Consider the following 26874-nt stretch of genomic DNA (forward strand, 5'->3'; position numbering starts at 1 on the left):
TAGCAGCAATATCTCAAAGAAGTGCTTTGGTGATATTTGCTCTCTTACCGTTTGCGTGGCGTTATTGGCAGCCTCTTTGAGTCCGTATAACCGCCCGGCTACCATAATCACCCCCTTGGTCCAGATTGCACAGTTTTCATGGGCCCAATGCTCCCCTGCCTCTGCCTCCTGTTGAAGCCTTTGGAACAAGCCCTCTTGGTCGTTCGAATGGCCGACCTGGACCTGCTTCATCCTCTTTAACCTCTCTCTGAGTGTTAATCTTCGAGGAACACCCTCCAGACACGTTCTTTCTCTTCTCTCTGGTCGTCTGTATGGCCAGTGATGATGCCTTTGTCTCCTCCCTTCTTGAGGTGATACTTCTGTTTTGCTTTCTTTCTCTTCGGTCTGTGAGGAAGTGGCTGGTTCCTCACTGGCACTAACTTCATCACGATTCTCTGTGATTTCCCTGTAGGGTTGTGTGGTCAACATTTTCCGAGGAACTCCATCTTCTGTGTAATAAGGTCCACACAAATCGCCCAGATCTCTGTAGTTTGAGGGCTTTCCACACAGGCAACACGTCAGATGCCTCCCACTAAGATCCGGTTTGACCGAGGGTCCTTGCAGCATGGCAGCAGTGTGCGGCACCACCTTTGCAACTGTGAAAGGATTCCTCATTCGAAGAATCCCCTTTTTTCTCCGTCTCTGAAAAACTTGTGCGTCCTCAGGCTTGTTGACTATGGCACACCAAGCGGAAAAGTCTCTGGAGTTGTTGATCCGCACATAAGGACAGAAAGACATACGGTGTTGTTGGATTGGCTTGCTTCGGATTCTCTTCACAGAAATAGTCTCACTGTGTTTCTCTGATATTGTCACCACAGGACCCCGTAGACAGTCTTTGTCCTCTGTTTCACACTTTCCTACATCACCCTCATGTTGTCCCTTCTCTTTTTCAGCCTGTTCGCACCCAGCAGCCCTAACCACCGCCTCAATGACCTCCAAAGCATCCTTCATTCCAGGTTTTGGCCCGGGCTTTTTGTAGACTTTCACTGGCTTGTCAGAAGTCTCTTCGGGTAAGGATTTCCCCCGTTTCCGCTTAGCTGGATTTGTAGATGGCTTTCTCCCTCTTCTGGATTTCTGCACAACCTCTGTACTCCCAATGTCGGGGCATTCTTTGATATCATCAGGACTATTGGGCAGTGTGGATTCTGAGTATGCTATCACCTCCTTTACCGTCTCCTCTGCAGTTTCAACTTTGATCTCTTTGGCTGCCTCTGTTTCTTCTGATGCAAGTGGACCTTTTCGCTTCCTCTTCTGCTTTAAGTGCATCTCGTGGTTGTTTTTGATAGCCCTCTGCTTGGCAAGTCTTGGTGTTGTGACTATTAGGTTGTCTGCTTCCAAAGCGACAATCGAAGCATCTGTACTTTCCACCATTGCCCATCGCTTCCTCTTAGAGGACTTGGTTATGGATACATCTGCAGATAAAAGTGCTTGTGCCTGTTGTGTCCATTCTTCTCGACAGCCAAGGTCTACTTGTGCCTCCATTGGACTTCGGATATTGTGTTTATGGTGTTCTTGTATTGTATTGTCAATAGTGACACCCTCTTCAACTACTGTGTCTCTCAACTCATTTGGTAATGATGCATCTTGACTCAATTCCTGCTTCTCAGTCTCTTGTTTGACCTCCTTCCTTGGGACCCCTTCTAGAAGTTTCTCACACTCTTGTCTGCTTTTCACTTCACTTTCATTAATTTCTGTGCCATTAAAAGGAATAGAAGTCTCCCCCTCTTTGAGAACATGCAAAGAGAATTCCTTTGTTGTTGCCTCGTCATTGAGATTGATTTCTATCTGAGGCGTTTGGAGGTATTTCTTGGAGCTAGGCGATGTAATTTTCTGCACCATTGCTTCATATTTCTGTCCTCTGCCCTTACGTGGAGGGAGAACCTTCGTTTTAGTGGGGCATTGAGGAGGCACTACAGGCATGTCACTAATATCTGTTTCATTGACATTAAGGGGTGTCTGTTTGGGTAGGTGGTGGACCTCAGACTCTTTTGTAGGTGGTTCTCTCTTTCTTCTGGAGCCTTGAACATCTCCCTCTTTAGATGTGGAAAAAATTTGTTCCACCAGCGCTGTTTGAGATTGCAGTGGTTTTGGTTTAGGCTTTGGACCCCTCTTCTTCTTTACAGGTATGGTTGAAGTGTCCATGGGTGATTGACATTTTAGTGGAAGCATAGTTGTTTCTTCTGTATTTTCACTTAGAACTGATGGGGTATGTTCTGCTGGAATTGGATCTATCTTTGTGACGATATCTGGAGGTTGTTCAACAGTTAAACACTCCCCTCTTTTCAGACAAATATCTACTGTTTCAATTTCTGTGAGCGCTGGTGTTAGACTTTCTTTGTGTATGATTTTCTCCTTCTCTTTCACTGCTTTTGCCTGTGAGGGTTTCCTGGACCTCAAGATCATATTCTTATTTTCATTTTCTTGTGCTTTAATGCCATTTGGTGTTTTTTCTTCCTGGTTTACTTGTGGTATTGTAGACTTGATGTTCTTCCTGCCCCTGCCTTGTGATCCTGTTAAATGCTGACTGACTTCTTCCTGTTGTACCTGCTTTGCTTTAGAAACTGAGCCTTTAGGACGACCAACGGGGGCCTTGATGGTTATGTTTTCAGCAGGTGGCAAAACATCTGCAGATTTGAGTCCATGCTTTGGTCCTAGTTTTGGACCCGGCTTTGAAACAGGTTTAGGGCCAGGTTTTGATCCAATCTTTAAACCAGGCTTTGGCCCTGGTTTTCGTTTCCCCAGAGTCTCGATTTTCTCTGATGGATCTGGTGTGCTTGGCACAGCCTTTGGTCCTGGTTTAGGTCCAGGTTTTGGCCCGGGCTTTGATCCAGGCTTTAGACCAGGTTTAGGGCCTGGTTTACCTCCAGGTTTTGGCCCTGGTTTAGATGCATTTTTTAGTCCTGGTTTAGGGCCCGGTTTTGGGCCTGGTTTCCTCTTCAAATGAGCCTCCACTTTGGATGGTAGGTCCACTGCATTGAATGAGCGTGTGCACATTCTGGAACTAAAAGCTTCAGTTAGCATTTTGGGCATCTGGCTGACTATTGATTCCTGATCGGTGAGGTCAGTCTGATCTGAGAATAACATAGTTTTGCTTGGAGGCCTGCAAGGTTTCTGCAAAGCCAAAGGGTCTTCCTCTTTGTCTTCCTCCCTTTCCGAGCTTAGCTGTCTCCTGATTGCTGCACCTGAATGCATCATTCTCCTTCTCCCCCTTGCATGCTTACGTCCAAATGCCCTCGGTTGAGCAGATGGGACCATGGGCTCTGGCTTGGCCAATGGGGTCACAGCACTGGAGCAGCTGATGCCCGGCTCCATGTCCTCATCCCCTTTCTTTGGGGAGGGTGGCGTGTCTGCCCAGGAGGGGGCTGAGGGAAGTATTGACTTCCCTGGCAGCTGAGGAGAGTCTGGCTCCAGCACTTTGGCGTCACTGTGATCAATGTGATCCCTGGACTGAGATGGAATTGCTGTTGTTTTATCGTTCAGAGCTGAGAAGACTGGCATAGCGGATTGGGGCTGCGGAGCGGTGTCACCGATTCCTGACTCTCGTGAAGAAGCATCCGGGGCTTCTGTTGCCACATTTGGATGAGCGGGCACTCCTGCAAGCTCGTTGTCGCTATGGAGCTCAGCCCTTTGATTCTCTGTCCTGATGCAAAGGTCACTAGAAGGTTTCTCAGACCCTTGTCTATTATTCATGAGCTCAGAAGTCAAGGACTGGCTAATGTTCTCCTCCTCCAGTTCCTTTGTCACTTTATCAGACAGGGGAGGAGACAGCGGATGTTGCTTTCGTTCCTCTAACTCTTCTTCTTGTTTATCAGCTTCTGCTTCCCGTTCCTCTTGCTTGACCATTTCTCTGCTCTCTGTATTGTTGGATTTTTTCTCTTCCAAAGCCTCAATTTGAGGGGTGTCTGAGCTGTCCTCCTTTTCAGTGTATTGATCCTGTTCAAGGTCACTGGCAGGAATAAAAGGCAATGTTTTCAGAGAGCTCTCAGAAGCAACTGAGGACTCTGATTTGTATGCTTCTTCCTTCATCTCTTGGCCAAAATTGTGGCTTGAGTCAGAGCAGGTGGCTGGGGACTGCTCAAGTGAATCTGGGTCATATTTCCTCTGGACCCCTTCATATGCAGCGTCCACATAGCAAAAGTCCTTTTCTGCCACCCCTTTGTTTACTAGGCTGTAGTGAAATTTGTCACCATCTGACCATTTCTCTTCTTTCGCTATAGTTTTAGTTAAGTCAACATCTCTTTCATAATCAATAGTATTTTCTTTAGTCTCTGTGTATGCTGACTTCTCTGTCCAGGCAGATTCCTCAAAGTTCTCCTTAATGGGTTCATTGATATGCTGTAAATCTGAAGATGAATCGTTGTCATGTTTTATAGGACTGGGTATTGTAACGCTTATAGGAGACCTCTCATCACCAACACTCTTCACTGGAGTAGCATCTCCTCCTTGTACTGACTGACATCGAATTGGGTCTGGAGTAAAGGTGTGCAGACCTGAGTCTCCAGACCTGGTGGACACATCATCTGGAGATGTCATGGAACAGGAAGATGTTGTGTCCACATTAAGATGGGTGTTGTTAGGAGGCTGAGCTGGACTCCTGCCCTGGCTGCTATGGTAGAAGCCCCTCTCCAGTTGCTCATCGCTACTGCTGGAGTAGCCTCCCTCGTGTAGTTCCATAGGCATTGGCTGATGCTGTATAGTAGAGTAAAGGTCCTGCACAGGACCTCCACTTAGAACACTTTCTGGATACGGACTTTTGTACTCCTCGCCCTTTTTGGACGACGCTGCACTTCCAGAACTGCTGTTGCTTCCCCCACTGTTTCGCTTAGTGGATTTCTTGTTGGCCACCAGGGCCTCTGAAAGCAGCAGCTGTTGGACATTGTTGGATATGTTCTCTACCTGAGAGGTGAGGGCGTTCAGGCTCCACAAACTGGGGTTTGACAGCAGCTTCTCTGAGAAGCGCTCCTTCATGGTAGGTCCCTGCAGTGTGTTTGTGAAGCTGTGCGGGGCGGTGTGGGGCACATTGGGTGAAGGGTGTGATCGAGGGGGTAACAACATAGCAGTGGACCCACCTTGTTCTTGCATGCCAGCTGAAGAGGAGGACGACGATGAGGCCGCCCCTGGGGTCATGGGCGGTTGTCCATACTGGAATGACTCTGGATTGGTCATTAATGGTGAAGGGGTGGAGCTGTATGAAGGGGAACGTCCTACTGAGCGTGCGGGAGAGTGGCTTGAAGAGGGGCTACATGTTTGATAATACTGTTCTGGGGACCTCACAGAGAGTTCTGAAAGGCAGTAGTTCTGTTGTGGTTGACTGAAGTGTTGGTATTTTGGGTGGGACTCCTGGGAGTTACTTATGGGTTGCATCGAGGGCTGTTGCTCATACCCTCTTGAGTGTTGGTAGTTATAACTGCTCTGGGATGTCCTGTAGGCTCCTTGCTTCAGGTTAGTGTGACTGCTCATTTGTCTGCCATATTGGGAGGTCGGGGGGATGTTATAGCCTTTATAACAATGGGGCATGGGGCTACACTTTTCAATGTAAGGTGAAGGTGAAGGGGAAGGTTGGGGGTAGTGCAGGTGACCTTGTGGGTACATTAATGGGGAGGGGGAAGGGTTACTTGGATGTGACTGGTGATGGGGGCTGGAATAGGGTTGGGTAGAGGGCTGGTGGCACTGGGCCTGGGAGTGGCCCAGCATGTTCTGGTCCATGTACTGTGAGGAGTTAGGGGCTGGGGGACCGCCAGCCTCTATGCGACCAACCATCTCCTGCTCATACTGTGTCATCTGAGCTGGATCCTCCCATTTCTGCTGGAGGTGGCCTCCACTCATATACTGAGCTGAGTAGGTCCCAGTGCCCATGTGGTTGCTGTAGCCCCCATGACTCTGTAGACTGGAATTTGGCAGAGGAATTTTGCTTCCTCTGTAAGGTTTCTTTGCCTGCGAGGGTGTAGAACCTCCATTACCAATCCCGCCACCATTTCCTGGGTAGCCAGGGTAGGCTTGGTGCTGGTTGTAACAATCCTTAGGTGCTCCTCCTGTTACTGCTCCCGCACTTGTAGACATACTTGCAGTGTTTACGAGTGAACGGGCCTCATAGGCTGACCTCGAATGCCCCGGGCCCGGGCCTGGATGTGGACCAGGACCTGGGTGGGGTAGCTGAGGATGGGCATGATGCGGGTGTTGTCGGTACGTCTCCAGGCGTGATAATTCATGGGGCTCCTGCTGGTAGCAGGGTTGGTTGCTGTGGTAACCACCGGAGCGCTCACGGAAGGACTGCATAACTCCCTTCGTCTGTAAGCACAACGGGGAGGAGAGGTGAGATGGGAACGAGGGGAGGGGGGTAAGGGTGTCTGAAGACAAGGATGAATGGGGAAAGGGAGGTAAAAAACATTGGGAGGTTAGTTAGACACTAGATATTTAAACTATTCTATCAATGCACTATCGATACAATCGTTTAAAAAAATGTATACTGTACTGTGTAATTATATATGTATTTGTGACGTCCCAGTTTTGTGGACAAAGTGCTTTAGAGCACATGCTTGCATACTTGTAATCATTATAAAACTTTGAGGATATCAGTATTATATAAAGTTTTATAATCATTAGACAAATGGTCGGTAACCAATTGCCAATTAGTTGTCCCGCTTGTGCCACAGCAGACATTTTGCTTGATGGCAGCCATGTTTTTCAACCAATCTTGCTCAAATTTTACATGCTCATGCTTGTCAGTCCCCAAAAGGTTTGTGCCAAATTTGGGGGTAATTTGGGTAAATACCCAAAAGTTACAGCGTTTTGTAGAGTCCGACTTTGCAGTTTAACAACAGCGCCACCATATTGTGTTTTTGTAAGAAAAATAATAGCACAGGCGTGCTTTGACAAATTTTCACTCTTTTGTGTACAACAGTTTAGGCAAAAGATACAAACAAATACAGTCATGTGACTGTTGATGGTCTATTTAACAGGGGGGCAATTGCCAAAGATCATCTGTATAACAGGAGCATATAAATTTTTTGTCGGATTTCAATAAAGAAATAACCCATGGCTGCGGTAGGCCTTCATATACATTAACAGGCCTCTCACAAAGCATCATTTAGGAGTACACATGCACACAAATGCATTTTCAGACATGAATAATGCCACTGGGCTGCATGTTGCACCCTGGGGCAAGTCGACTGCTGAGATATTGTGCGCGGGAGTCGCCTGGCATGCATGCGAAAGCACGCCACGCTGAGACTGTCTCCAGGTGACTCAGAATGTTCCTTTTATAGAGCTCCACACCTCCTATTTTGCCCCCTTTCTGCAAGAAGGTGCACACAAATGCTCAATTGCAAACAGAAACATTGGCGTGTGTACTACACTGGAGCAAATACGCTGAATGCAACACGTGGAGTTGCATTTAGTGACTGTAAAAGGGACGTTTAGTGATGGCAAAAGACAGTTGAGGGTAGAAGAATAGAAGAAGGTGAAGGAGATGATGTACTGTTGGAAATATGAGCTGCGCTAACATCCAATCACACACACCTATAGGTGGATGTAATGTAATGCACAGTATGTTATAGTGTCATAAAGTCCATAATTAGCTTTACCTCCTGATGGAAAACATGACCAGTCTGACGTGTGTGTAATTGATTGCTTTGGGGTGTACACACGTCTCACCACTAACAACATTTTTGTGAACCTGAAAAGCATTTTTTTGGGGCGTGGTCGAGAGCACCAGAGATGACCTTTGCAGGCTTCACATTTGAGTCTATAAGCGCACAGCAAAGTGGAACGCAAGAGAGGAGAAAATCAGATTGTTCAGCTGGATGCTCCATAATGTGTCGAGCTGCCACGGTTCCACTTCTCTCTTTGCCCTCTCTACCTCGCTTTTCTTCAGAGGCGTTTTAAGACGGGATTTATCTTCCTTTGCCGCAAACACACACACACAAAAGGTCACCTTATAGCATGCTTTTGCATTAAATATAATGATTCACGTCACAGGGAGGAAGCGAGGAAAGCGTTTGGTGAGGAATAGCTGCTGTCCTCACATGCACACTAAAGTGGAAGGAAGGAGGGATGGAACGTCGCTCTGTGTGTTTACCACCCCCCTCGTCGTCCTTGTTTATTATGCATGCAGCTCCTTATAGCAAGGAGGCGGAGCAGCATGCCTAGAAGCTAGCACTCTCTCGTCAGCTAAAGTCACCGCACCAAGTCAGACAACCCAGCAAAATAACATCAACGCATGTGCATGCAGCACTCGACAACTACGCAACCAACCCCTCAATTAGGCACAGGAAATGACGTTCACCAGACACACACTCTCCTACTTCATGTTTTCGGAAAGTGGTACACCGTGTAGGAACAGTCAGCCCTCATCTGGTTTCTCCTCCTACCAAAATAGTATGACATCATAGTAGTGCCATAGCCAGCTCGTTTACGCAGAAGAATCAGTGGGTCAGTCTGAGTAAAACTGCTTTTGACCCTACATAAACTGCTGATACTGAATCTGGATCAGATCCGGATTAAAATGGTTTTGACAGGTTTGAGCGGGAATTTTGACTTGTACTTGTGAAAGTTGCTTTTTTTTTTTTTCCTTTTTTTTGTAAATTACAAAAAAAAATATTACTACTATACATTGTTCCCTCGCTACATCGCGGTTTCACCTTTCGTGGATTCACTGTTTCACAGATATTTTTAAGTGCAATGTTGAATGTTTGTTATTGTGCTCTGTGTCCTTGTAGTGTGTTAGAGTGAACTCTGTTGTGTGTGTCTGTTATTGTGTTCACTACTGCTACCAGTAGAGGGTGTTGTATACTCATGTGAGAGTTGTGCAGCCACACCTCATCTCAGTATGTGTTTATGTGCCTGTATGAGCATATTAGGAACCCACAGCAGACAATAGCCGGCTAAATATAAACCCACAACAGTCCTTATTGGCTGAGGGAGAACCTGCCCACTGTGTTCTGCGTTCTGTTTGGCTGTACACCATTGTCAATCAATCTCCTTTGTGTCGTTTTCTGTTGTAGTCAATGGTTGCTAGCAAACTAGCTAACTGTGTGAGGAACTTGCTAACTGCCAATAAACAACAATAGGAGAAGAACAATAAGAAGCGAACCGGCTAAATGAGTCTTCGGTTCATGGAGTAGGACAAGGAGGAGGAAAATACGGAGGCTGGACCGATATGTTTTAACCAGGATACAAAAATAGCCAAACGGTGCCAGGACGAGGCACGGTCAGAGGAGTGAATAGGCGTGAGTCACTTAATAATTTCTTGTGAAGTAAATTGATCATTAAAATTCAAACAAAATTTGAACTACGAGTGTTTAAACAAGACAGAAATGTGAGAAAATGTTAATGCCTGTCTGAGAAAAGTGTATGGTGAGGGGTTTTTACAGCCTTACAACATATATAATCATTGTAAACAAATAAAGTTGGCTACTTCGCGGATTTCACTTATTGCGGGCTATTTTAGGAACCTATCCCCTGCGATAAACGAGGGAACAATGTATTATTATTTATGTATTTACATTTGGGAATTTTAAGATGATGTTAAAAATGTTAAAGTTTACATACAACATTATGACTTTTTATCACCGACCCAAAAATCTTGCAATTATTGTTTTTTCCTTGTGATAAAATTCTCATAATTTAAAATAATTTTTCCTCATAACGTTACTATTATTATATCCAGTTGCGCCTCGCTTCATCGTGGTTCAAACATTGTTCCCTCACTCTATCGTGCTGTTTCAAAAGTTAATTAATTAATAAATCATCGCTGTTTCGTGGTTGACTACAGCCTATTTATTATTAGTCCAAAAAATGCATATTTAAACAAATGTTACGTATTCTTGGTCTAAATTATGAATTTTCAAGCACGAAAATGTTCTGAATGAACTAAAATACAAATACAGCTTAAGGCAATACAACTATAGTCTACACTGGCCACTCGGTGTCAATAGTAACACGCACCAGACATGATTGCCAATGACAGGCTTTTATTATTTTATAATGATTTATCTCACAACAGGCACAATTATAATAATAATAATAGCAATAATAATAATAATAGTCATCATAATAACAACACGGGCTACTGTCGTGGCCGCACTCTAGCTAAAACTCTTCAATCTAGAAGACATTTACTGAAACGCACATGAGCATGAGTCTTATTTATGTCTTAAATGGCTTATTTTCTCTGATTATATCTACTATATTGGTTAATATGAGTGTAAAGGTGACTATAGGGGTGTTATTTCATTTCTACAGGACTCTAAAAATGGTAAAAATCGTATTTAGAGTCACAAGTTTTCTATGTTCTAACTATGAAAACATTCTGGTTATTAATAATGAATCCCACTTTGTGGAAATTCACTTACGATGACTTTTCTTGGAATACGTTAACTTTATGTATTTATGTTTTCTTGTAGTACGATAATTATGTGTTTGCGCATGAGTGGTAATTCTGACTTTCACTCATGAAAGTTGCAACTTTAACGGAAATCAAATTGTGTCCCTTCACAATATTACTGTTATGTATATATTTACTTTTGTGTACAAACTTTGAAATTCACTTGGTAAATGTTATAAACTTTCTTGTAATATTCCAACTTGTTTTCCATTTTCATGTCATTCACTCATGAAAATTCCCATTTTATTCACGAAAATTATATATTTTTTTTTTACAAATCTTTTTCTGGTAATATTATTATAATATGTCATTAATGTGTTACATTTGTGTGATCGTTACTGTTTGGTTCAACTTGCAGTTATTGCAGTGTGCGTGTGTTATTTAAGTGTTTTTGTGGTCCGTGTGTGCGCTTTTTTTTGGAGCACCGGTAAACATTTTTGTCTGGAGTGTCATCCTCATCAGTGTTAGAGCAGGAAGTCATGTCTGTGAATGTCGATGAGTCATCCTACACCCCAGAGATGAGACAGTTGCATCTTACACACACCACACACACACACACATTCACGCAGACACACAAACACACACGTTAAGCAGCCTGCCTCACGGAGCTAATTTTTTTTCGGTCTCCCAAAAATCGAGCGGTGCAAAGCTGAGTTTCCTCACTATTAGATGCTATTGAGCCATTTCAGCCTCCCAGTGCCGTCAGATACCCTCCAACAAATACGGCATTTACTGGATTTAATCAAGTGGAAGCGAGGGAGAAAAAAAAACAGAGGGACTTTAATATCCACTCAAAAAGGCTTTCGGCCTTATTGGCAATGATACACTGAGTTGGACCCACAAAGGAAATTTCCTGGAGTCAAGATGATGTTTTCTCAAGGTCGACACCACTGAGTGCTTTATCCCTACGATCAAGGATCTTCATAGCTAAATGGACCTTTTTCTTATGGATCCAAGTAATCACAACACATTAAGTTTCTACATTAGAAAAACAAATGACCACCTGATCTGGTGGAAATTGGTAGATAGAGTATACGACTGGATATGAACAACAATGGAAGCATTTTCAGCTGGATTTTAAAACAATGTCACAATCTGAATCAAGATCAAAGATCACGCTAAAACCTGTTGAACGAGCCTTTGACAAGATTGAAATTGAATCTGGATTGGATCTGGATGAAACCCTATTGAAACCTGGTGAAAAACCCTTTGACCCTACAATCAACAATTTATACTCAATCTGGTTGGTTGGTTGGTTGAATTTATTTCGAACATGCATATGTCCGAAAATCTGGATCAGATCCTGATCAAACAATATTGAATCTAATTAAAAATCTGTTGACAATATGTCGACCACATTGGTATGGAATCTGGATCAGATCCACATTAAACCATCTGGTACAACAGCCTTAGACAATGTAATAAACCCATTAATATGGAATTTGGATCAGATCCAAATCAAACCATGTTGAAACCTAGTGAAAAAGCCTCTGACCCTACAGTTAACAATTTCTACTCAGTCTGGATGGGATCCTGATCAAACAACATTGAATCTAATGAAAGATCTGTTGACAATATGTCGACCACATTGATATGGAATCTGGATCAGATCCACATTAAACCATCTGGTACAACAGCCTTAGACAATGTAATAAACCCATTAATATGGAATTTGGATCAGATCCAAATCAAACCATATTGAAACCTGGTGAAAAATCCTTTGACCCACAATCATACTCAATCTGGATAAGATCCTGATCAAACAATATTGAATCTAATGAAAGCTACTTTGAATATGTTAACTACATTGATATGGAATCTAGATCAGATACGGATTAAACCATCTGGTGAAACCTGCTGAAAAAGCCTTTGACCCTAAAATCAACCATTTCTACTCAATCTGGATTTGATCCTGATCAAACAATATTGAATCTAATGAAATATTCATTGACAATATGTACCATGTAATATATGTATCATATAATACTGTATATATCGCTTATCGGCAAAAAAGCCAGTATCGGACATCCCTAAATATAACAATATAATGTTATAAATGAACCTTTTAGACGGGATCAGGATCAGATCAGGATCAAACGATACTGAACCTGGTGAAAGATCTTTTGACTATAGGTTTAACACACTGATCTGGAATCTGGATCAGATTTGGATTGAAATATACTGAACCTGGTAAAATCTCTGTGTGGAGTTTGCATTTCTCTCCGGGTACTCCGGTTTCCTCCCACATTCCAAAAACATGCATGTTAGGTTAATTGGTGACTCTAAATGGTCCATAGGTATGAATGTGAGTGCGAATGCTTGTTTGTCTATATGTGCCCTGCGATTGACTGGCGACCAGTCCAGGGTGTACCCCGCCTCTCGACGGAAGTCAGCTGTGATAGGCTCCAGCATACCCCCCTAGTGAGGATAAGTGGCATAGAAAATGGATGAATGGATGAATGAACCTGGTAAAATGGCCTTTGACCATACTTGAAACCATTTATAATGAATCTGGATTGCCACCCTTTAACAATATGTTGTTAAAGGGTAGAAGACAAACTGACGCTAGGAGGTAATGTGGAGGTAATGAGCAACTTAAAGTCCGAATGACCACTGGCGGCATGCATCCACGCTCCATGTGAACACATCACTTCCTGACTGTCAGCCAGCACTTGGCACTTAATTTGCTGGCTGTCCACAGGCCTCATCGCGCCATCTGTCTTTCTGCAAGCGTCAATAGTCTCGTCTCAGTGCCCTCTGCAAGCCGTCATATATTCTACGTGACTGGCTTACCGTGACCTCTTGTGACCCCCAGCTGCACGCCATGAAAAAAGGACACTTACAAATGTCACAGTCGATATTGGCTCGCTTGCCCTCGGGTGGAAACTCACCTGTACAGCCTGGTCGGACAATGTGGATGAGTGGGTGGACGTCTGACTGTGTCTGTAGTCACCCGAGCAGGGTGGTAAGGTAAGAAGCTAGACAAACTGCAGTTCAGTTCTTTGGAATGAATGGGGGTAGACCCTGAACTGGTCACCAGTCAATCACAGTGGGAGGAGGCCGGGACACCCGGAGAAAACCCACGCGAGCACAGCGAGGACATGAAAGCTTCACACAGAAATGTGCCAATGGATAAGAGCCCCTTTCCCTTCATGCACGTTTTTGGGATGAAATACCCACGCAAGCACAGGGAGAACGTGCAAAATGCACATAAAAATGTTCTGAACGGAGATCTCGACCCTTGAGCTCTAGACATGTTAACCACCAGACCACCGTGCGGCCGGAAGATCACAAGGCTACACTTTTTAGCTAGTTAACGAGTTTACTCGCGTTGTCCTCTTGAGAAACATTTGTTGCTTTGAGGTTGAATTGAGAGACGATCGTCAGTCTGAGGGTTCATTGTATTCTAAACGGCTGTCCTGCCTAATCCGGCTTTTGTTTGGCTCCTGGATTCTTGTTTTATTTTTTTTTTATCAACATTTCCTTGACATTTAAGTTTGAATTCCAAGCTTTGGAACTATTGGACTCACAGGGTTCCACTGTGTCTGTATAGAAGTTGCCAGTTTGTCTTGTCTATGCATGTTCTTGTTTGGGCTTTGGGTTCTTGTTTGACTTTTGGACTAGAGTATAATACGTCTTTGGCTTGAGAGGCCATTTTTCTCTTCTCTGCATCCCATGTATGAAGACATGAAAAATCGACATAATTAGGCACGGGATGACATGACGTGCGAATGCGAGCTTAACACTTAAGCACTTTCTCTTCCTGACAGGCTGGTGATGCCTCGTGACCTTTACCAGAGCAACACACGCACACACACACAGTGACAGGCCACTACGCAATGGACAAACAACAACAATAACAACACAATGGGGAGGGTCTGCTGTCACCATGGCAACAGGGGAGCCACTCAGTATGCTAGTGTCACGAAGATAGGATGCAAGTGTGTCACCTGGGGAATACATCTGGCTTTCTAAGTGTGTGTGTGTGTGTGTGTATGTCAGGTTGGTGTATGGAAAACCACACACACCCACGCACACACAGATCACACTCCTGTTCACTTTATTAGGCACACACGTTCACGTATATCTAGGATAATAATGCAGAATTGTTATATTCATTCAGCAATAACTTTATTACTGTGGTTGTAGAACTGCACTGCACATGGGTGTTCCTAACATTGTGGTTACCCCTTTTAGCTACTTGAGAGAGGTCATGATATTAGGAACATCTCTCAGCAACATATTGTTAAATTAAGGAGGCATACTTAATTAAATGACAAATCCGGACAAAAAGCACATTTTTGTCTCCCTCAAAATCAGTTTTTAAAAAAAATCTTTTTACGTCCATTCCTCCTTCCCTCCCGTTTTTCAAACACGGTCACCTCCACGCTGCCGAGCGATGCCCTTTGAAGGACTAAACCTGGCTTTGTTGACATGGTAACGGGGTGAGGAGACGGGCGGGAAGAGCGGATGACAGGCACACACACACATGCACAACACATAGGGTGTGTTTGTCTCCCCTGCGTGCGTGAGGATGTTGTCGTGGATACTTGCGGGCACGTGACGAGAATAAGGGTTGCTCATTATCTGCTATGCGTAGGAAGGTGATGACAAACATGAAATGGTGCATGTGAGGAAAATGATGCCAGATTTCATGATGCATGTGTGTGTGGTTTTAGCTGGTGGACTTATGGTGGACAATGGGACTGTGACGCCTAAAGGAAGCACAAGAACAACACAACAAAGACAGCGATGCGCTTGATAACCTCTTCCTTGCCCACACATGTCCTCTGCCTAATTTCTTTCTTCCCATGCATCTCACACACGCACACACACACACACACACACACACACACCAGGGAGTGGAGGTCCTGCAAAGTGGGCTGCAGTGCTACTTGGTATTCCATCAGCGAGGGAGCAGCAGATAGAAACAATGCAGGGGGAAGATTAGATGAGGGCACAAGACAAAGGCATGCAAAATAGAAGAGCACACTTACTAAGTTTTGACTTTGTTTCGACACATAAAGTAGCTACAAAGGAGTTGTAGAAAAAAGTTGCAAATCTACGAATCGAGACATGTAACATTATGGAATTACTGTATGCAAAAAAAAAGTTGTATTTTGACAAGAACAGCGTCGTAGTCAAATAGTACGAGCATAAATGTATAGCTGGTTAATGCCGTCATCGGTGTTACCAGTTTTAATGTAATTGTGCAAATGTTGAGCTAGAACAACACTGACTATTTCCTGTAATATTATGACATTTTTTAACATTTAATTATGAATCAAACATTTTTCTTATACTATTAGTATGACTTTGTCCTTTTTTCCCTCAACTTGATATTAATTTATTCTGCTCAATATTAGGACTTTTTTCTTGTAAAAATGAGATTTTTTTCTCTTAATATAGATATATTAGATAGACTTTTTCCTTGTAATATTACAACTTTATTATCATAATATATCTGTAAAATTGTATAAACAAATAAATACTACATTTTGTTCTTGCAAAAGTGTGACTTTTTTCTTGCAATATTATGATTTGATTCTCGTAATATCAACTTTATCCTTGTAATATTTAGACTTATTTATGATGACTATTAATAATATTAAAACGTTTTTCTTGTAATATGACTAAAAAATGACTTTATTCTTTATATTTTAGGATTTTTTTTTACTTGGCATATTACAATTATTATTTTCAATTTCATGTCTTTTCTTCCTCAACATTAGTGAGACTTTGTTTCTCTTTTTAAACTTAAAAAAAAAAAATTCTGTGTAACCCTAATACTTGTTTGAAAGGAACAGGTGTGACATGAAAATAAAAAACACAGGGAAGAAAGTGAAAGACTGGCATAGTTCGAAGTGACAGCGTCCCATTTTCACTTCCGGTCCAGCCTAGGCACGTCTCATATACTACACACAGACACACACACACCCACACACACACCCACACACACACACACACACACCTGCCCTTTCCAGGAAATTGCTGGGCTCAGTTTTGGTGTGACATCCTGCTGGGGCTCTCTCGTGTATTCCATCCTGCTACTCTACGCACACACTCGCACACACGCACACACAGCTTGCACCTGCTCCTGCTTTGTGCCACTTCACTTCATCTAATTGATGATGCCATGTTGTGCATGCATGCGCACGCACACACACACACACACACACACACACACACTTTTCTGTGTCCTCTAAGTAATAAGGTGTCCTTGCCCTTTATGTCCACGTTGCCACCATGCAGCTGTGTGTGTGTGTCTCCATGAGTGACCTTGTCTTAGTTTAGATGGACCACACACACGCACACGCGCACACACGCGCACAGACACATACACACACACACACACACACACACACAGCGTGAAGGGACACCCAATCATCTATGGTTTTGTGGGCAAACAAACATGGATGCACACTTCCTTGCAGCAGAAAGCAGATGGCAGATAAATGAAATGCATGGAAGATGGAAAGTAGAGGGGCCGGATATCTTTTGATCCGACAGGTTTGGGACGAGAGTGACGGGAGAGGCGAGGAAAAGGGGGTCAGAGAGAAGTGGGATGGAGGGGGGAGACAGGAACTGACTTATTGAATACGGGAAGGGTGAGGGACGGATTTAAAGGGCCGTACAAGAAGCAACCGCGGGGGATGAAGGAAGCAAAGTGGAGAAAGCTGGAGGAGGGAAGGTGTGGAGGAGGATGTGAGATGGAGGGAGGGGAAAGGGGGACAAAGATGGAGATCAAGGCAGATGTGAGGAAGGAGGACACGGCGTGCAGCAAGCAGCAGTGCAGCAGAGAGAGCGAGACGCCGCATGCAGAGGGAGATCGTTATCGCACGGCCGCGCTGGCTATTGATTTGCCGCCGCTGTTGTCTCCAGCGGCTGAAACAACAAAGTCTTCAGAGGACAAGTGTGTGTGTGTGTTAACATCCCTCTTGGTGGCTATTATTAAAAAACTACAATGGCACTCAGTAGGGCACATCTATCAATCTCTCTTCTCAATAGGGACAATACTATAGAAAGTAAACTTCAGAGTAGTCAGTGTGCAGCTTGTATAACAGCATAGTTTTACGACCCATTGACTATAAGTCAACACACAACCATTATAGTCTAATTAATGGTAACACAAGTGAGTATAAAGCATGAGTGCTGCTGGTCCTGGGGAGCTGTGGTTCATTGAGGGAAACAAATTCCAACATGTACCTTGGGAAACAGTTTTCCAACATGATAATGAGCCAAAACACACTTTCAAGATGACAAGGGCCTTGCTGAGGGAGCTGAAGGTGACGCCTGAACCAAACCGAGCACCTGTAGGACATCTTCCAGCACCCTTGACGCTGAGCACCATTGGCTAGCGTGAGTGCTCTGATTTGTATTCAAACACGGTACAGTTCCCTGACCACAGCACAGTTGGATGCAGTTGTCTTGGGTAGGATAGGCAACATAGAAGCGTCATATAAGTCATGTGATAGCTCCTCTTGCCAGTTATGAACAATAATCACCACCTTGCATAATGGAAATAAACAGAACGACTAACGACAAAGTAAAAGCCTACAGTACACTTTCTCATGCATGGTGCAGGACGCAAGTGCTGTGTATGTGTCATATAATTCATGCAATTACTCCTCCTGCCAGTTATTAATGGCAACCACCACTTTGTATAATAGGAATAAACAGGATAACCCAAAATAATCCACAAAGTCACAGACCAACATCACATTTGGTCCAACATGGGCACATACAGTGGCATATATTACTGTCGCTCCTTATGAACAATAATCACCACCTTTCATAATAGAAATAAACAGAAGATCGAAACATAATATAAAAAGTAAAAGCCCACGGTACACTTTCTCATGCATGGGCACAATGCATGTGCTATGTATGTGTCATATAAATCAGTGGTCCCCAACCACTGGGCCGCGGCCCATTACCGGTCCATGGGTAGGCCCGAACCGGACCGCGGGAAGCTTTCAGGTGCAATGATAAATACAAAAATACACTTGTGAATAACTTTTATGTAAATGCATATCCATTTCGGAAATAAGGGTCGTTATTTTATTTAAAACAAATAATATACAGTTACAAATCCCATAGTTTTGGCATTTATACTGTATGTCCCGTCCCACTTTGTTCGACGGTCCGTGAACGTGCCATCGTGCGTGTGCTAACTCCGCACGGATAGACTACTACTGTATTTTTACCGTTTTTCACCTCATACTTGGTCTGAAATACTGATACTATGTGGGAATGCATAAAGGTAAGTTTTGATGACCGTATTGAGTGCTAATGTGCACATTTGACTCAAGTTGTTATGTAATTCATGCTAGCACACTGCCTTTTACCACACACGTCCAACAGCGATGTAATAATCTCTCTGGAAAACAAACTCCAGGCTTGAACTGGTGGATGGTGGATCTGCATTCATTTTGTGCTTTTAATGTGATGATGTTCATGTCTTAGTTTTACACAATACATAATAAATAAGATAAATTAGATCGCTATAATGTACGAACTCCCCCTCGGTCCGCGGGAGATTTGTGGGAACACGAGCCGTGTCCGTGAGTCAAAAAAGGTTGGGGACCACTGATAAAAAAACATTTGCTCACTCCTTCTGCCAGTTATTCATGCTAACTGCCACCTTGCGTAATTGTTTCCTGTACGGATTGCGTAGTGACAGGCACTTAACAAAAAATATCGACATTTCCAGCGTGATCGTGTGATGTCGCAGGTGTGTTCAAAAGTTGTCTCCGTCTTTTTTTCCCGCCTTTATATCCCGCAATGTGACGCAGTGGAGGCGATGTGTGTGTGTGTGTCTCACCAGGGAGCATACAAGTGTGAATATGGCTGTGGAAGTGTGCCAACTGAGCAGCGGAAGGAGGATGAGGAAGGAAAGAGGGAGGAGGAGATGAAGAGGAAAAAAGGGGGAAGACTCCATCCTTTGTTCTTTGTTGATGAAAGCAGGAAGTGGATCGGCGACTCCCACTCTCCCCTTTCTCTCTCTGTGATGAGCCTTGATGTGTTAGGGTGAGCGAGCGAGGAGAAGGGACACACGCGCACACACACGCACACACACCCACGCACGCACACGACTGCCTTATTCCACTCAACTGAGACCCAAATGACTCCTCGCTCACTAATTAAACTTTAATCTGCAATAGCGCGCAAATTACCTGCCACGCATCTGAGCGCCAAACTACGGGGATGCGGGGAGTGAGTGAGAGGGGAGGGGGGAGGCAGGGATGGACAGATGCATGAGAGCGAGAGCGAGAGAGACAGGAAGGTCGCGTTCCACCTGCAGGAGGAAAAACTTCCTTCATTTTTGTTGTGTTGTCGTGTTAAAGAACATACGTGTTTAGGCGTAGAAGTGCACAAACACACACACGCGCGCGCATGCGCACACGCAGACGAAAAGTCTAATGGGGTGAAAGGAGTGAAAATTAGCATATTTTGTGTGGACCAGCCAAAATGTCCTTGCAACATCCTCACAATAAAAAGGTGGGATGTTAAGCATTGTGCCACAAGAAGATAGAAAGACACAAAAACACACACGTAAAGTCCTTGCATCCTCCTCTTCCTCCATCTGCCTGGCCTTGTTCCCATCTTCCTTGCCTCTGCTGGGGCGACGCCATTTTGTGCCACACATCAGACAGAGGGCATCACAACACACAACACACTGTGTGTGTGTCACATGGTTAATCACAGAGAACTAACGCTAATGACCGCCCTTTTCCTTCACCTGATGCTGTGTGTATGCATACACACGTCTCACTATCTCACTTTATGTGTGTGTGTGTGTGTGTGTGTGTGTGTGTGTGTGTGTGTGTGTGGTCTGGCTCAGCAGCCGGCTGCTTCAAATCCAAATGTCAACGCCGCTTTGTTAAACGACGCCATCAACATGATGTATTGCATTGCGATGGGACCAGACTTCGCAATCCTCCACGATTAGATATCGCTCATATTGTGATCTAGAACTTTTTTGGATTGTTAAAATGAGATTTTGTTCAAAAAGATCACATGGAAAGGGCGGATCCTTACATTGTGAATCCCTAAACTCCATCTACAATAACACACAACAGCACACCGTCTAATTTGTTATGGAGCATAAATTCAAATAATTGATGGTATTGAAAATATTTCCCTCGCTATATCGCTGTTACAGGCCGAGCCTGGCGCTTTAAGAAGAATTGCATTGTGGGAAGTTGAGTGTCTAGCTCGTCCCTCTCTCGACTGTCTGCACTGCCCATTGTTTTGTGCCTCCTGATCAATCCTGTGTCATCGCAAACTTGCTTGCTTGCTAGCTTGTATAGGAATCTTCGGTTCGAAGGACTGCAGCAATGTTTAAACCGGGATACAGAAACGCTACAGTACAGCGGAAGGGCACCAGGACAAAAAGGCACGGTCACAGGAGTGAAATATGCGTGAGTGACTTAATAATTTCTTGTGTTGATCACTTTTTTGAGTGTTTAAACAAGAGAGAAATGTGAGAAAATGTTATCGCCTGTCTGAGAAAAGTGTATAAAGTGTATGGTGAGGAGTTTTATGATGGAACACTGTACCCGAGGTCGAAATTTCACCAAATTTTCCAGGAAAATCACGCCTCTAAAGTTGCACAAAACATCACATATGCTTTTTCTGGTCTTTTATTTTTTGCAAAAGTTACAGTAAACCATCAGTGTGCATTCTATCAGCAACTGCTAGCTACAAGTAGTGAACAGATACACACTTAAGACCAGTCGAAAAATTGAATTAATTTACATTTTGCACTGTTGGATCTTAAGGAGGTTCAAAGTAGAGCTTCAAAATACAAAAAGAAGAAATGGGAGTGAAGTAAAAAAAAAAATGAGTAGGCAATTTATTGCAAAGAACCATTAAAGTGAAATAGGCTGTTCATGAGCTGGTCAAAAGTTCAAGACCATACTTAAAAAAAAACACAAAATCCCCCTAAAATAGAAATAAAATGTTCAAAAAAGGACTCCGTAATGGGCAGCTGCGCCATTCTTGTTAATCACCTCAAAAATTGGTTTGGGCATGCTTGATGCCAGTGTCTAGAGGGAATGTTGTGCCACGTGATGAAGATGGCTTCACGGAGGACATCCACTGTATGGAACTGATGTTCATTTTTGTAAACTTCCCTTGCCATCCATCCAATGGGCAATGTTGTGGCGCCGAAGGAGACGAGACTTTGAAGACATTTTTTGCTCTTAAAAGCCTTTTCTCGCAGACACACTCGGCCCCAGCAACAACCTTCATTTGGGCCAAGGATTGTCTCGTGTCTTGACGGACAGCCAGACAGATCCTCCAGCTCAGGGCCGGCGACATTTTTTTTGGGGTCTACGACCTGACTTTTGGTCCTTATCTTGACTGTCTTACTGCATCCAACCTCAGCAGCAATGGCGCGCTGCGAAGAGGCCTCGCTAATACAGCTCCACAATCCGACCGTGTCCAAAGAGACAAAGCTCTTTTGCCTTTGCCATCAAAAGACCATGACAGTGTGAATACCTGGCAGAAAATGAGACTGAATCCGCATGTTTGCCATGATGATGACTTTTAAAAGCTGTGGTCTTAAACTTTTGATCAGCTGATGGAAACCCTATTTCACTTTAATGCTTGTTTGCAACAAATTGCCCATTTCTTCTTTTTGCATTTTGAAGCTCTACTTAGAACCTCTTTAAATTCCAACAGTGCAACATGTAAATTCTTGCAATTTTTCAACCGGTCTTAAAATTTTGATCAGGAGTGTATCTGTTCACTCCTTGTAGCTAGCAGTTGCTGATAGAATGCACAATGATGGTTTACTCTATCTTTTGCAAAAGGTCTTGCAAAAAAAGACGCGTGTTGATGCGTGTTGTTGTTTGCTATCAAAAGCAGAGTGTTTTTAAGGATTTCTTTCGGGATCAATAAAGTATCGACCTTAACCTACATTACATGAGTGGTTAACTTATTTTTACACTTGCGTGACCATTAACACTGTTAAATGTTACAGTTAACAAAGATTAAATGTGTGTGGTTTGCTTTTTCTTTAACTTTTTGAGTGCGCGCGTGTCTGGAAATAGAGCTTATTCCAAAAGAGATGTGATCGTTGAGACTAGTTAAGAGGCAAAACTGCTCAGTTGACTTCAAGGTAGTGAGCCGCGGTTGTTATATCACACACTTGCGTGACGGATAAGTTGGTAGTATGATGTTCCAATTGGTCAGTGAAGTCATTAAATGTGTTTAAATTGTGTTTTATTGTCAAATATTACAGTGGTTAACTTATTTTTACACTTGCGTGACCACTGAGAAAATGTTGCAGTTAATAAAGGTTGTGCAACTAATGATTCATAGCGCTTTCTAATGCCAAAAAGGCCCCAAGGTGTAAAAGTCAACTTTTTACAGCAGACTGGTGCCTTGCCTCTATTTTTAACTCCTCCGGGTGAAACTTTACTTTAATGTGCACACAAATGGTGAGCGGTGAAGGACATCACCCGAATTAGCCATCATCAGGTCCCATTGTGGAGATGAAGTGCACCGTATTCCGGCATGAAATTATTGACTGAATGCTGCAGCGCTAATGAAGGATCACAGCATGGAGCGAGCGTGCACGCCCGTGTCCACTTTCATCTTTAAGCACCTCACGCTGTATGGTGTATTTTTAGTTCTAATGGGGGAGATGCAGTCACCGTCATGACTGCTTGCGCCATAGTGAAAGTGAAAGCAGGCTTCACTGTGAATATTGCCCACAGTTGGCGGTCAGGTGCGCTGTGGGGAACATCAGGGGACAATCAAGGATATGTCCGTCATGCAAGGCTGGCGATGTGTGTGTTCTGCTGGTGCGACTCCTGCGCTATAGCGACTAAGTGAGGGCAAAGAGAGGCCACAGTGAACATTGGGTGGGGGGGCGCGGCATTATATATGCCTGAAGTGCATGACTTCATCCCCCCAGCAGGGGGCAGGGGTCACGGGGACAAGAAAAGGTGAGTGGAGAAAAAGAACAAATCTGAAAGCTTGTGGTCGGCATCTAAGAAGAAAATAAACAAAAAAACACAAGTTGTCCGTAACATTCTGCGGAACCTTGAAACTCAAACGACAACAAACTCAAACAACACAAAAACTCCATGACTTCCCATCAGTTAGTACCAATATAATGACTAAGGCTCAAAATAATCCACAAAGTCAAGGCCTTGCTCACAAACGGCCACGTGCACACATACAACGTACCGTAAGTGTTACATAATTAATATGCTTGCTGCTCCTGCCACTGAGTTTGGACAATAGAAATAAACAGAAAAACTAGAAATAATCCACAAAGTCATAGCCCATGATATGCTCACTCATGCACGAGTCCATGTGCACGAAACGTATATGTTGTACAGTCGTCCCTCGCTGTATCGCGGTTCGAATGACCCCTGTTTTGTTGTTGACTACGGCCTATTATCAGTAAGGAAATATTGAAATACAAGTTATATGTAGTGTTCTGATCACTCGGTATCAGTAATGTTATGAGACGTGACGTTAGATTACCTTACCTTTCACACTGCTTAGAAACCGGCTACTGAGCCAGCAGAGCCGAGGGCCATGCCTCCGTGTGGAAGTGGTAAGTGTTTGGCTTCTTCGTCCTTCTTCCCCACTTTGTTTGAAACACTTTCTTAAGTTGAGAATAAGTAAATTGGAGAGGCTATCTGGTTAGCTCGATAGCTAGCGGCCATATGTTAAGTCCCTGCAGTGATCCCGTAGCCTGTGCAATGTGGTGTAAACAAAGAATAATAGGAGTGTAAAGGTGACTATTGCTTGTTATTTCATGTTTATTAAAAACTGAATCCTACTTTGGGGAAATTCACATATAGTGGGCGGGTCTGAAACCAATAACCGCTAGAAACGAGGGACGACTGTATAAATAATATGATCGGTCCTCCTACCATTTATTAATGATAAGGACCATTTGTGCAATATAACTCAATAGAAAGACTCAAAATAACCCATAAAGTCAAAGGCCATGGTAGGCTCGCTCCCTAATGATCACATGCACACATGCAACACTTTTGTCATATAGTTGCTACAATTGCTCCTTCTGCCAGTTATTAATAATAACCACCATCTTGCATATTAGGAATAAACACAGACTCAAAATAATCCACAAAGTCAAAGCCCACGGGATCGTCGGTCACTAATGAGCACATGCACGCATGCAACATTTTTGTCATATAATTCCTATAATCGCTACTCCTGCCAGTTATTAATGACACCACCACCTTGCACAATAAAAATAAACAGAAAGACTCAAAATAATCCACAAAGTCAAAGCTCACAGTAGGTTTGCTCATGCACAAGCATGATTTCGCAACATACATGTCATATAAGTAATGCAATGGAGCCTCCCACCAGTTATTAATGACGACCACCACCTTGCACACTAAAAACTGAACAGAAAAACTAAAAGAATCCACAAAGTCAAAGCCCACGGTATGCTTGCTCATGCTCGAGCACATGTGCAAGCAACGCATGTGTTATGTACAGTAATTGATATGATGGGCCCTCCCTCCAGTTATTAATGATATCCACCACTTGCCGAAAGAGGAACAACTCAAAATAATCCACAAATAATCCATGATATCATTGCAAAAACAGTCCTGTGAATTCACACCGTTATCTTTTAGCGAAAGCTGTATTCACACGCACGAAAACCAACGTCAACAGCACGCACTGACAAAGAGTGATGATGGAGGAAATAACCGCTGGCGACCTTCTATACATTTACCTCAATTCTGACTGGCGGAGATTGCAGTGACTCAACAATGGCGGTGGAGAATAACATTGATTAATGGCGTCAAATGGGTCATATTGCAGAGCGTTGCCTTGGCGACGAGAGTCTGTGAACGTCCGCGAGTGACCACCTGTCAAGTGACAAAGCAACAGGCGATGAGACAAAATGCATTTTGCTCGCAGCCCATCTCTGAACGTCACAGCGCGGCTGCTTGGGAAGTCACGCTCAAGTTGACAGGAAGTTTGATCAAATGGCGCATATCGCTTTTAACGCTTACTTGATGTGAATATCAATATTGTTAACTTTTGGCGTCAAATATCAATAAATATTGTATGGTGTAAAAGTGAAAGAGGGACTGACCATTAGTTTTCAACTAGAGTATACAGACAAGATGACAAAGCGTGTATTTGTTTGTGTCAACTAACTCTTCTCCTCATCAGCGGCTTCGCAAAAAAGGGTGAAAATTTGTCCAAACATGCGCCCCAACTGTATTGCATGTGCTATTATTTTTCTGACAAATACACCACATGGTGGCGCTGTGATTAAACCCCATACGTCCTATTGGCTTGAAATTTCTCCCGCAGCTCAACAAAGCACTCATCAAAACACCCGCTGTAACTTCAATTTGCTTGGTTGACTCACCACCAAATTTCCTACGCACCTTTAGCGGACATGTGTGTCAAATTTGAGCAACGTCGGTAGAAAAACATGGCTGCCATCAAGCAAAACATCGGATGGAATTACCAACTAATTGTCTATAAGCATTTTGAATGTGACCCACAGGGGGCGCCACAAACGTCAACTGTTACATCACGACACCATGGAGTGTTTTTAAGTTAATAGTCATATACACCGAACATAATAAAAGTTAGTAGAGTACAGCCCAATTTATTATCAAATGTTTTTTTCTTAAATCCAAGTGAAACAAACACGCCACAAAAGTACCGTATGCAGTTGCCAATCTTCAATTTGCGGTTTGAATTTCGCGGCTTCACTTCATCACGGTTTTTTCCAAAATAAATACATTTATAAATGACGCTGTTTTGTGGCTGAATACGCTCTTAATTTGTCAAAAATATTCCTATTTAAGCAAATTGTACATATGTTTTGCCTAAATTAAGCATTTTCAAACATAAAATTGGCTAAATGAACTAAAATGCAACTATAAGGCATTCACAACATGCATTGAAAAATGCTGTGACTGATATTTACTATTACACACTCGTCACTAGGTGTCATTAATGTTACCGTAATGTTGGTGAGACACACCAACGCCAGACTTTTATGGCAGGTTCGAATTTTTCCCATGAGAAGCTAAAACTCAACTTTGAACCCCTGACGTCACTTCCTGTCCGCCCACCACTCAGCTCCCCTAGTTGAAAATAATTATAGCCACAAGCACGTCTTAAATGGCGTATTTACTCTTATTATGTCTACTATATTGGGTAATAAGAGTGTAAAGGCGACTATAAGGGGGTTTGTTTACGTCTAGACCAGTGGTCCCCAACACCCGGGGCACGGCCCCGGTACCGGGGAGATTTGTGGGAACCCAAGCCGGTCCGTGGGTCAAAAAAGGCTGGGTACCACTGGTCTAGAGGGCTCTAATAATGTTTAAAACATATTTAGAAGGTCGTAAACAGGTTTTCTATGCTCTCAATACAAAAATATTCTATTCATAAATAAGGAATCCTACTTTGAGGAAATT

At 43.4% G+C, this 26874-nt stretch overlaps 1 protein-coding gene across 7 annotated transcripts in view; it reads right to left on the reverse strand.

Moving 5' to 3' along the window:
- The window catches only part of LOC129170841 (retinoic acid-induced protein 1), a 66450-nt gene that overhangs the window by 4875 nt on the left and 34701 nt on the right, over positions 1–26874 (reverse strand). For 4 of the 7 annotated variants that reach the window (XM_054758910.1, XM_054758914.1, XM_054758912.1 and 1 more), the window contains one exon: positions 49–6386. In XM_054758910.1, coding sequence (XP_054614885.1) covers positions 49–6315 — 6267 coding nt within the window. In that variant the 5' untranslated portion in view covers positions 6316–6386. Of the gene's footprint in view, positions 1–48; positions 6387–25163; positions 25300–26874 lie in introns of those variants that run through there. The other 3 variants (XM_054758917.1, XM_054758916.1, XM_054758915.1) reach the window with 2 other exon arrangements.

The sequence above is a fragment of the Dunckerocampus dactyliophorus genome, chromosome 18, assembly GCF_027744805.1.
Source record: "Dunckerocampus dactyliophorus isolate RoL2022-P2 chromosome 18, RoL_Ddac_1.1, whole genome shotgun sequence".
NCBI classification, from domain to species: Eukaryota; Metazoa; Chordata; class Actinopteri; order Syngnathiformes; family Syngnathidae; genus Dunckerocampus; species Dunckerocampus dactyliophorus.